This window comes from Pygoscelis adeliae, unplaced genomic scaffold (assembly GCF_000699105.1).
Source record: "Pygoscelis adeliae isolate BGI_AS28 unplaced genomic scaffold, ASM69910v1 Scaffold197, whole genome shotgun sequence".
Taxonomy (NCBI): Eukaryota; Metazoa; Chordata; class Aves; order Sphenisciformes; family Spheniscidae; genus Pygoscelis; species Pygoscelis adeliae.
In genome coordinates, this window is record NW_008825105.1 from 615,307 (window position 1) to 627,837 (window position 12,531).

Genomic DNA, 12,531 nt, shown 5'->3' on the forward strand with positions numbered 1-12,531 from the left:
CTGAGAGGTGCCTGTCTCACCTGTCACAAGGCTTGGAAAGAAACCTGGAACTAATGTAGTTCATGTCTTTTAACCCTGCCACTCTCCCAGATGTCCTCTCTTCATCCTCCCATGCCTGCGAGCCTGTTGGGATGGGGACCGTCTCTTTCAGCGATGACGTGCCTGTGTGGTACCTGGTTTTAACCCTTTCCTCTGCCCTGGACCCCTCTGTGTCTAACAAGCTCTCTCTTCTCTCAGACCACAGCATGTGAGCAGAAGGGGAAGCCTGGAGTGGGATCCCTGCCTGCCCACGCCTGGACTTGACATTGCTGGAGCCACATCTTGCAATAAGAGGAAGGGGAAAAGATGGTTCATTCACCGTTGCTAAAAATGGGAGGCAGCATCTGTCCAGCAGACCAGGAAGGAAAGCTCCAGACCATGCCTGTGGGGCATCCCTGGGAGTGCCGCAGCCAAAGCGACACAGCCCTCTGTCAGTAAGGGGTGTAGGGGCAGCACGGCTCAGAGAGCCTGGGTCAGCATGCTCTTCCACAACCGCAAGACCCAGCTCCTGCTGGTCAACTCCCTGACGTTCGGCCTGGAGGTCTGCCTGGCTGCAGGGATAACCTACGTGCCTCCGCTGCTGCTGGAAGTGGGTGTGGAGGAGAAGTTCATGACCATGGTTTTGGGTAGGCAGTTTTTCTCTCATCTTTGAGGTGCTTGTTTCCCCTTCGAGTCTGGAGGGCAGGGGCAAGTAAGGGCATGGAGGCTTGTCTCTGCAGGGTGGTTGTAGGGCTACTGTTATATCAGGGCAGCCTTGTGTTTGGAGGAGGGGGCTGTGACCCAGTGAAGCTTACTGAGTTCCTGAAACGTCCCAGGCTTTTTTTACAGTGCATACAGACCAGTGTTCTCCAGATCTGTCCCCCTAACACCACCTCTTTCTCTTTTCCAGGGATAGGACCTGTCCTTGGCTTGGTTTTTGTCCCGCTGATCGGATCCGCCAGCGACCACTGGCATAGCAGCTATGGCCGAAGGCGACCTTTCATCTGGATGCTTTGCCTGGGAGTCCTGCTGAGCCTCTTCGTGATCCCACATGCCAGCAGCCTGGCCAGCCTGTTTGCCCTCAACACTCGCCCGCTAGAGATTGCCTTCCTCATCCTGGGCATTGGGTTACTGGATTTCTGCGGCCAGGTCTGCTTCACTCCGCTGGAGGCCCTGCTCTCAGACCTCTTCCAGGAGCCAGACAACTGCCGCCAGGCCTTCTCCATGTATGCCTTCATGATCAGCTTGGGGGGCTGCATCGTCTCCCTGCTTCCAGCCATTGACTGGGGTGGCAGCTTTCTGGCCCCGTACTTGGGAGGGCAGGAGACCTGCCTCTTCAGCCTCCTTACCATCATTTTCCTCGGCTGTGTGCTGGCTACGCTCTTTGTGACAGAAGAGGCAGCCACCCAGGCAGATGTTCTGGATGGCCCAGCGCTGAAGGACGCTCCCCCTAAGCCCTCACCTCCTGCGTGCTGCTCTTGCCAGCTCTCCAGGAGCTCATGTCTCCTGCAGGCCAGGCATATAATGCAGGCCCTGAGAAACCTCTGCACGCTGGTGCCACGGCTTCACAGCCTCTACTGCCGCATCCCCAAGGTCATCCGGCGCCTGGCTGTGGCTGAACTCTGCAGCTGGATGGCACTCATGACTTTCATGCTGTTCTACACAGACTTTGTTGGGGAAGGGCTGTACCACGGCGTCCCCAGAGCCAAGCCAGGCACAGATGCCAGACGCCACTACGATGAAGGTGAGAAGTGAACCAGCTGCTCTGAGGCTGCAGCAATTGTTCCCTAGGACAGGAGCGTTTAGTGGGAGCTAGGAATGGGCTGAGCTCTGCTAGTAATGCAAAAATACGTTACAGGAAACTAGATTTTCTGCAGATGGGTCAGGAAAAAACCTTCCCCCATGGCCCCCAGAGCATTGCACAGTGGACCAAATAGGGAAACGCCTCTTTGTCCTCCGAGCTACCTAGCACAGAACTAGATCTGGCAGTGCAGCCCTGGCCTGGGGCTGAAATTGTAAAGTGGCAGAATGGTCTGGCAGGTTACATGCTGAACAGGACGTATCTGGCTCTGTCTGCAAGCTGTGGTTGCTGCTGCCAGGTCCCTTCACTGCTCTTCCCTTCTTTTTAAATGAGGGGTGATGGTGCTCCCCATCTCTTGGAGAGCAGGGGATGGAAAGCCAGGACATGCTTAGTAGCAGTGAGGTGGGCTTTGCTGCATCTTCCTTTCATGCTACTGTGAGGTTCTCATCTCACACCTGTATCTGGGGTGCGCTCGAGCAGCTTCCCCCATTCTCACCCCTCTCTCCAGTGCTTTCTGATAGTGCTCACCACTGGAGTCTGTAGCTGCCATGTCCACATCATGGGATACAGCTCACTGCAGCACATTACCTGCTTACTGTTGTTGCCTGCTGTCCTGTTTTGGCTGCTGTGTTGTGCCAGAGCCTTGACTCTCTGCCTAGAGAGTCTTCTTTTCCTCTCCCTGATCTAAGTCTTTTATTCTTGGAGGCACCTTCCCAGCCCTCCTCCTCCGTCTTGCCCTCTGAGTTTTCCACTCACTGCCTCCGTGAGCTCTGCAGTACACTGCCTCTTTGTGCTGAGTGTCTGTTTAACTTACAGGGAGCTTAATTATTATTTAACACTTGCACTGTATAGCTTCCAGCAGGTCAGGACTCCATTGTGCTAGCTGTCATAGAAACATGTGTTGAGTAATGATCCTTGCTCCAAAGGGTTAATGGTTTTAATTCCCTGAAATCTGATAGATCTTTGCAAAGGGTAAGGTCCGGATTGCTACCGGATACTGCAGTCGTTTAGTGGATGTTGTATACTTTACCTTGGCTTAAGCACAATTCCTTGTTCCTTTTGTTCTGTTGCTGGTTTTGGCATCTGATAACAACGGATCCTGGTTCATGAGCAGGTGACAGACAGATCCTGGGTCAAGAGTAGGAAGGTGCAAACAGCAACCACTTCCAAAGACAAGAATAGCATTTGGATTCCTATCTCCCATTGCCCCTCTGGTTAGACTGGGGTGCCCAGGAGCACGTGTAGGAAATACTCGCTGCTGGTGGAGGGTGGGAGCTGCAGTCTGCCTTGTGCAACCCAGGGATATGTTAGGTGATGCTGCTCTGCTTCCTGACCCAGCCATGTGGTTGTCAGGGCTGTTTGCGGCTGTGCCACACTCTGCGTGGACTGTACTGGGTTGGGCTCCAAAGGGAGAGGGAAGGAGGCCCAAAGGTGTTTGGCTGTGTGAAGCCTGGGTGCAGTCATGGCAGCGTCTGTCACCACTTCTGCTTACCTGCAGGTGTCCGGATGGGTAGTTTGGGCCTCTTCCTCCAATGCGTCACATCCATCTTCTTTTCGACAATCATGGACCGGATGGTGAAGCAGTTTGGGACGCGGGCGGTCTACCTGGCCAGCGTGGTGTTCTTCCCCGTGGCTGCCTTCGTCATGTGCCTTTCCCACAGTGTCATCATCGTTACCATCTCAGCTGCTCTGACGGGCTTCACCTTCTCTGCACTCCAGATCCTGCCATACACACTGGCATCACTGTACCATCACGATAAACAGGTAGGGATCTGCTCCAGAGGGCAGTGTGCCAGGTAGCTGTGAGGACAGCTCGGCCAGCCTCTTTTGCCACTTGTAGCTGGTACAGTCAGTTCAGCCCATGGAGGAGAAACACATGCCTATGTACAAAGGTTTTCCACATGTGCCTCTTGTCTCCAGGCTGTGTCTTCTCTGAAGATTCATCTGAAATGGAGGAGATAAGAGAGTTTAGCATCTCCTTCCTTAGGCATCCCCTGCTCACAACAAGCGTTATGCAATTTTAAAAAGTGGGCAGTGGGTAAGATGGGAGAAGTCAGCTAGGATTGGTGTATCAAAAGGGATGTCCTATGTTCCTCTGTGTTTTGCATACTTTTAGGGAAACTGGTGCAGGTTAGTTATACCTGCGTGCGTTCTGCAACCAAGTCACATCTGCAGCACTGCCAACCTGAGGTGCTAAAAAGCTCAAGAATTTTCAGCCCTTCGAGGTCCTGCTTTCCAATTTTTGTCCATAGCATGAAGATCAGTAAAATGAAAACTGAGGTTCTTCCTATTCCCCTAGCTCCAAGAAAAATAAACGTTGTGAAACTTTTCACACCAACACAAAAGCTAGTAATCCTGTCCCACAGATGTTATCCTTGTGGAAGAGTCCTAGGAGGTTCCTGAGTTGCACACTGGATTAATAGGAGTTTCTCTTGTGCTGCAAATGCAAAATTAATTTGTGGTTTGAGAGCAGTTCTTTCATCCCAATGGCAGGCGGTTCACTGTGCAGTGAAATAAGTAGGAGTTTTTACCACAGGCATCCAGATGTTCACATTGAACAAATACTTCTGACCAGCCCATCCCAATTTGCACCAGGCACCCTGTCAAAATAGGGGTACGAGGGAGTGTTCTGCTTTGCAAAAACTTCAGTTTGGCTGGGATCTCCCATGGACATAATATCAACAGAATGAAAACCAAACTCCACAGGCTGGGTATGTGAAGGCCACATGCCCAGCTGTTTGCCAAAAGCTTGACAGGGAAACACTCTTAGTACAATGAGGTGTGGGGTGTAGCTGGGTTTGGTCTCTCTGTTGCCCTAACTTGAAAGTTCCTCCTTCCTTTACCAGCTACTTTGCAGCAGGCTGCAGGGAGACTCCACAAGAAGTAGTCCCTAAAATGCCTTTTGCAGAAAATTCTCCATCTTCCCCATTTCTGTTCTCTTCTTTTTTCTTACTGTTGAAATCTGTCATGGTTTTTGTTTGCCTTCCCTCGTTCCTGCTTCCTCTCTTCCCTCTCTTTTTTTCCTTTTTTTTTTAACTTTAAACACTCCTCCCAAAGCGAATCAGCGGAAGGGGCATCCAAAGTGGCTGTTGCTTCCACCTTGTGCGGGATCGTTGGTGAAAGCCTGCAAGGCCACCTCTGCTGGAGCTCCTTACTTTGCACAGGCTGTGTAAGTTGCTCTGTTCTCCTGCATGCCCTCTCATCTTGGCATGGCCTCTAAACCTTGTCTAGAACAGGAGGAAAAGATCTGCATGTTCTAACAGCGCCTGAAAGCTTGGTAGAGGTGAGATGCATGGTGGGCATTCAGACCTTCTGCGGGAGATGAGGGAGAGCTAGGTTCCTCATTCCCACCGCTCCCCATCAACTACAGAGGGAGATGAAGCTGTTGATTGAGGCACCACAGACTCCTGTGGTTGTATCCTGTGTTACAAGGGGTGATTTTAAAGCATCAGTTCTCACTAAGCTCATTCCTGTGAGTATGTGTTTAAGTCATTTTCTCTAGGTTTAAATTAATTCTCCACACTAGGTATTCAAACACCCCTGCCAGAACTTGTATCTCTGAATTCCTAGCCTGGATCAGTAGAAACCAAGAAAACGTGGCATGGGCCTTCAGGGCAGCTGAGCAGGCTTCTGGGAACGTCAGTGTAAAATATGAAGGGCTGGAACTGTGGGGGACATCCTAGTTTGGCTCACACAATGCCCTTTCTGTGCTGGGTTTTGAGTTGCTTTGAAGTCTGATGGCAATAGGAGGCACGTGGGAGGATTTTTAAGCTCCGCATAAAATAAGTGACGGTCCTGGATTGATGCATTTAAGTGTAAATTCATGAGCCTAGGCAGAGTTGAGGAGTTGAAGGGTACAGTGAGCAGCTGAGCAGAGCTCAGGTAAAGCTTTTGGAAGATGATTGCTATTTAGTGAAGTAGTTCTCATCTGGTTTCTCTTCTCCGATTGAATCTGAAACACTTTGTGCTACAGATCTGCAGCCATGGCCTGGGGCAGCATGAACAGAGACTGGCTGGTGCTGACAAACACTAGGGCAGGGCTGGGTGTAGCTGGGTGGGTGCCAAGACTGCTGGAAGCTTTGGGATGGCCTGCAACAGAGCTGAAGTGCCCACACTCCTGCACCAGCGGTTCCCTCCTGTCGATCTGTCTCTGGGTCCTTCCTGCAAAAGGAAGGATAGTTCAGGCAAGCCCCTCTGAGCCCTGCAGCTGGGTACAGTGCGCTCTGCTCTCAAACAGGTGCTGTTTTTTTCCTTTTTATTTTCTTTGTTTGTTCAATCTCACCATGCGGATAATGGATTAACATGTCCTTCGTTATCTGCTCTACCCCATGCAGACCAGTGGTTGTGCATAATTGCAAAAGCCCTGGAGTTTTAAAGCTGGAGCTCTGCAGCATTTTCACTGTCTGCACATGACTGCCCATTATTTGTTGGCGTTAACGTGGAAAGCTTTTTGATCCAAATACTCTGTGTGAATACTGCTGCAGTGAGCCATGCCCCAGAGATCTCACAGCTTGAGCAGAGCGAGGCAAAAAAAGGTGAGAAGAAAAAGATTTTTCTTCCCCCCCACCCTCCTTTTCTAGCCTGAGTGAGGAGGCTTGGGTCAGGCAGATGAAGCAACTCAGTTGAGGTCATGCATGCACGGTCCGTTGCAGAGCTGAGAAAAGAGCTCTTTCCTGAGTTCCCAGCACTGTGCCATCTCAGCTGGTGTCACTTTGAAGTATCCCAGATACTAAGAAGTGGCCATGCATCCAGGGCTCTGAACTGTTCATCTGCCCTTTGGGCTCTTCTGCAGGAAGGTTTTGGGTTCCTAGTCAGCCTCTTTATAAACACTTCTGTTTGCACTGGAGTGCATTGGCTCTGTGATACGTCCGAAGTGGGCTCTGGCCCTTCACTCCTGTCCTGCAAGTGTACATCAGCTGATTTCAGGATAGGGTGAGCTGTAGTTGGTGCCCGGATTCCCTTGGCACCCAGTGAGGAGGTGACAACCCATGGCTCAGCGCAAAATGTCCCCAAGTGCAGAGCCTGGGCTGGCTTTGGGCTGCAACGCTCTGCTGAGCCCCAGAGCTTCAACACAACAAAGGCACCACTTGGCCAGATTCCCCCGGTGAGTCAGGGTTGCTTTGAATCCTGTGCCAGTCGGGAAAAGCCAGGCTGGCTCCTGGAGGCCATCTCACATGGGCCAGGCTCACTGCAGGCGCTCCCCACCTTTAACAGCCTGACCCAATGCACACAAAGCACAGAGTGGTTTTGCTCTCTTGCACTAAGAACGGGAACCACTCTGGCCCTCACCTCGCTTGCTGGGTTCCACCCTACCTGCTCATTCCTCATGTGCCCTCCTTCTTTCCCCTAGGTATTTTTGCATAAATATAAGAGCAAAGAGGAGGAAGACGCAGCTCGATTGGACAAGAAATCAGCCTTCTCTAAAGGCCACCTTTCCAGCCAGAAGTTGCCTTACCAGAATGGACATGCTGGGAGCCTCTTCTCTTCTTCTTCCCCTTCCTCCTTGTCTCCTCCAGCCGCTGGCTCGGCTCTGTGCGTCAGCTCCTCCTGCGACGTCTCGCTCATGATGATGGGGGGAGAACCGGACCCGGTGGCTCCCGGCCGAGGGATCTGCCTGGACCTGGCTATTTTGGACAGTGCTTTCCTCCTCTCTCAGGTTGTCCCCTCCCTCTTCATGGGGTCCATCGTCCAGTTTACGCAGTCAGTGACTGCCTACATGGTGTCAGCTGCTGGCTTTGGCCTGGTAGCCATTTACTTTGCAACCAAAGTTGTCTTTGATAAGAGTGACATGGCGAAATGTTCAGTGTGATGTGGAAGGCACAAGGGCAGCACGCGGGTGCCTGCACGTGGCAAAATAAGATGTGTGTGTTCACACGGCCACTTGTGGGAAGCCTCGTGTGGGACCTGCTCTCCCCATGCTGTTGCTGTAGCCCCGGGGGGTAGTTCTGGGGCTGGGGCAGGAGAGATGCAACACGGCTAATCTCAGGTGTAAATATGAGGCATCGGGGCATTGTGCTTTGGGCCATCAGTGCTTTCCAAAGGTGCCTTTATCAAAAGAAAGCACTGCACAGCCAGCACCAAAGGGGGTTATATAGGGGAGGGAAAGGAAATGGACTTTTCCTTTAATAACGGGTCATGTTTCTGAGCAGGAGAGGCAGTGGTATGGGGAGGGGAGGGAAGAAAGCATTGGCTCTCCTGTTTTCCAGTTATAGCTGTATCCTCTTCCCCTGCTTGTAGTTTTACTCAGCTTCTTGAGCAATACTTCTGCAAATAGGACACTGGGAGGAGATTTCCTTGGAAGAAAAAGATGGGTGGCTAAGGTTTGGCCATGGAGCAAAGGGGGTGCATATGTGTGCACACACGCTTCCGTCCTTCCCCACCTCTGTTCTGACTGGGAAAAACTATTTAGGAGAAAAGTTATATGTCTTGTTTTGGAAAAACAAGTAACGTTTCATTAGGACCAATTCCAAAAGGTGACTTATCTTTTACCTATGTACCAAGTTGCATCAGATGGAAAGGACTTCTTCACTTTTTTTTTTTTTAAATGATTGTTTTTAGCTTTCCTCACACAGTTCTCAGTAACTCTGACCTGTCACTCCTCAGCACTCAGAACTGCTGCCTGCTCTCTCCCCTATAGACTGTTGTGCCTCTTCCACACCTGGCCCCTAAAAGATGCTGCAATATCAGAAAGAAAATCTGTTCTCAGAGGGTTTTCACAGTCCTGTGACAGTGAAGTAGAACAGGAAGAGCTCTGCTACAAGGCTACCTGGGAACAAGTGTACCAGGCCTGAGGAAGCTGGAGGAATCGTCTGTCCGCTGACGACTAGTTGAGCTTGGCAGCAGTCACTGCTGTAGTAGGTACCTGGAGTTGGTTGCTGCCTGTGTCTGTTTTCCCTCAAAGACATGTCCCCAAAGCAACCTTCTAGACCAGACTCTTCTTTCCAGACAGAAAGGCTTTCGGCTGTGCTTGCAGGCTGCCAGGAGTGCACCTTGCAGAGCATACCGCATCCCAGTACCCAGCACGGTGCCTGAGTTAACACGTTGCCAGCACACCCAGAGAGGCTGCTGGAAAACAGCATCGTAAACAGGAGGTGGGTGGGATGAAATGTGCCTACAGCCACTCTGGCAGCTGCTTACGGAGCAGGGTAAGCCTAGTTCTTGGTGTGTTGCACAAAAGGAGGAGCAGGACAGAAACTCTTGATGCTGTTTGTGCCCGTGGTTTGCTGATCCAGATTACATATTTACTATGTAATGGGATACTTGTTTGGGATTTTTAAAATAGATTTTATTTTATTTCCAGACAGGAGTCAAGATTCTTACTGAGGCACAGCATAAACACAGTTACCTGCTAGAGTAGGGCAAGGTGCCTCTTGCTCCCATAGCATTGGGACCAAACACTCCTGGGTTGTTCAGACTGTGAGCTCCCAGGTGTGAGTCATCTTCCACTGGCAGAAGAGTGGCTGCAGCCGTGTGTCCTTCTGGCCAGTCCCATTCCCAATACAAGTGGACCAGCTGGAATAATTCTGCTGGTGGCAGATTTCTACCACTCAAAGACCACCCGTACACCAAGTAGGAGTCAAGGTCCTGGCCCACAGTCAAGCACTTAGACTTTGAAATGATCCAAGCTCTGCCTGCAATGCGTAGAGGAAAGCATGACTTGGTCCTTTGGAGGCTAGGCTCTGAATATGCAGACGAAGTTCAACAGTCCTTAACTTTGGCTGGTCTAAACAAAGTGTTTGTGACTAATTTTCTGCGGAGGTGTGTGGGCAGTGAGATGCACTTGTGAGGTTCGGCTGAAGGGCAAAATGTTGCTATTTTTGCAAGGTCTTGTCGGAGTACTCCTTGGCATGGAATCAAGGTTACTCCCCTGCTGTCTGCAGACGGGTCCTGAGAGGGCTTCTCCTAAGTTTTTTAAACATTTCTTTCCCGTAAAGGGTGACTGTTTTTGTTTTATTTCTTCTCAAATTATATGCCCACCAGCCTCCCTTTCCCACAACAAGCTTTGTGTGCTGAAATGCAGCTGTTTTGGGGATGGATTTGGCAGCTGCTTAACCACCTATGGAAACAGTTTTTTGTCTGTACTTCCTACCCTGGTCTCTGTCCACTTCAGGCTTCAGGAGGAAGTCTTGGAGGCAAAATGTTATTGCCAAAGGTGGGGTGTTTCTTGGATGAATGGTCCTAGTAATCGGTAACCTCTGACCCAAGATTTTTCAAACAGGTTCCTACCTGAGTGCTGAAGTATCCTTTATTTTTATTTTTTCTTATGTAAAATGTGGGGAACCTTCACACATGGAGGCTGCTATGATGCTAAGTGCTTTTGATAATTGAGCCATTTATTTAAGTGCCTAAAGAGTACTTCCACACGAAACTTCAGGTGTACGGGTTTGATGATAAAGGCCTTGAATGCTTCATTACAGACATCGAAGTGATCCTCGAAAAAGCAGCGGGCTGGAGGGGGAGACAGCCTTGTTTTATAATGTCCCTTGGTTTGGAACATGAAAGAACAAGATGCTGCAGTTCTTGATCCATAAGTTGTATCTGTCCCTCAAGAGGAGAAGGCTGAAGCCTGCCAGATTCCCTGACTGACCTGCCCTCCATCCGCTGAGGTGGCTTTGGTGCAGCTATAGCCTGGCTGTGGCTGGTGGACATGAGTAGGTTTGGGCTCACGGCACGTGCAGCAGGCTCTGTGTCTTGGCTGAGCCGGAGGGTTTGGGATTAGTCAATGCAGGTTGGGTCTCAGACCTGCCCTTCATTGACAGATCAAGCGTGCCTTTGGCCTCCCTGTTCTCCCATCCCTTTCATTGCGCTGGGTCACAGACTTGGCACCCAGATCTCCTTGGCAAGTCTGGTGTCTGCATCCAGAGTGCTGGCTCTGATCTCACTGGTCCTAGGAGAGGGCAGGCTGGGTTTGTCCAGATTTCTCGTAATTAAGATACGCTTCCGGGGAGGTGCCTGCCTTTATTTCATTTATGTTCAGAAAAGACCGCTGAGCGACTGAACTTGTCACTCTGCAGCCGGCTGCTCTTGCTCTTTGCTGCTGCATCCCAGACGGGTGCCCGTCATCTTGCTTTGGCCTGAGCTGTGACTGGATTGATAACAGAGCTCATTCTCCGTTCCAGCTGGAGAGACGCGATCCAGTCTGAACCAGGGGCTCCTTATCCACTTGTCCTCTGGCTGCACTGCTGTTGTTTTAGCCAGTTCAGCAAGTATGAGAAGAGCTACTTGATTATCCACCAAGAGACTCTTTGATTTCTCCCCTCTCTCTGGCACCCTTCTTCCCGGTTCTCCAGCTGGAGTGAAACCCAGCGAATTCAGTAATTGCTCCTTTCCTTCTTACCCTCCTATTACACCAGGAGAAGTCTGCTGGGCCCTCTGCCAGCTACTGACAGAGTGGGCAGATGGGTACAGGAAGGAGTGTTTGCCAAGACCCAACTCTGCCTTCACTAACCCTGTTCCCCGTGGGACTTCAAGCCCAAACAGATTTGGGCCGTTCGCCCTAAGAGCTCGGCTGTTTGCAGGAGGAGAGGAGGGGTGTAGGAAACTGCCACGTGCAGTCAGGTCCTGGGTGGGTGGTGGGCATTCGGGCGACAGGGAGAGCAGCTTTCTGCGTCAGAGTTCAGCGGGGAGGGAAGGCGAGGCAGCAGCCTCGGAGGAGAACGGGGAGAGATCAGGGCGAGGGAGCAGGAGGAAGAGGGGGTTCTGGGGAAACTGAGGCTTGTAGCAATGTGAGGGGCTGGTATGGGACGCTGGCTGGAACTGGGCTGGCTCTGCCCTGGCAGTGGGTGGGAGCATGCCCCTCGTTGTGGTCTTGCCCTGTCCATAAAGCACTTCGTAACCCTTCACGCTTGCAGCCTCATGCCAGCATGATCCCAGCCACGTCGCAAGAGCTGGCTGTGAAAAGCCTGAGCTCGGGGCTTGAGCTGGGGCTGTCAGCAGCTGCCTTCCCCAAACCCGTAGGGCATGTTGCGTTTGCTGTCACCGCAGTGGCCCCGTCCCTGTGCTCTGTTATTGCCGAAAGCCTTTCTTCCTAGTTCAGGCTGCCGCTGGGGCTGACAGGAGAGGCGTTTTCCAGAGCATCTGTTGAGAAACCCCTTTCTTTGTAAGGTTGTCCTTTCTGGCTAACCCGGTGTGCTTCTGCCGAGAACAGCTTCCCTGTGTCGGGATCGGATGTAGACCAGCAAGGGACACAGGCGTGTTCTAGTGAAGGTGAGCGCATCCCTGGCACGCTCTTACTGATATAACCTCTGCGAACATAGAAATCTCCCTAGGACTGGATTATACTGTACAGCTTACGGTGTCGGTACAAGCTCTTCGGAGGCGGTCGCCACGAGCTTTTCTGTTTCGGGTAGTGGGTGCGCTGCTGCTTTCTTCTCCCGGGTGAATCATGCTGTGCCTCTCCTTTTGCGAGATGGGGGTTTTGAGAGTTGAGGTGGGGAGCAGAGGGGAGGGGGGGGGAATGTCTTTTTATTGTGAGACTGTTGTGAATCTCTAGGTTCGGGAAGGATGTGTGGATGCTGTTTTGAGATCATACACTGTCTGCGAGACGTTCGTGTTTTATTTATTCGGTAAATATTTTGTATACCGTGTAAGAGGAAGGCTATTATAAATTTTTATGGAAAGGAGGAAATAAAAGGTGTTTAAACGGGGACAACCGTGTGTGTCGCTGAACGGACGGCACCGCAGCGAGCGCCCTGCGGCGGGGCTGCGCCGGC

General features: G+C 51.4%; 1 protein-coding gene across 1 annotated transcript; it reads left to right on the plus strand.

The window, feature by feature from the left end:
- Positions 1 to 517: 517 nt before the first annotated feature.
- On the plus strand, positions 518 to 7,628 carry SLC45A3 (solute carrier family 45, member 3). Its single transcript, XM_009327357.1, has 4 exons — positions 518 to 665; positions 929 to 1,762; positions 3,318 to 3,583; positions 7,170 to 7,628. The coding sequence occupies exons 1-4, from the start codon at positions 518 to 520 to the stop codon at positions 7,626 to 7,628; spliced, it is 1,707 nt and encodes a 568-aa protein (XP_009325632.1).
- Positions 7,629 to 12,531: the final 4,903 nt, after the last annotated feature.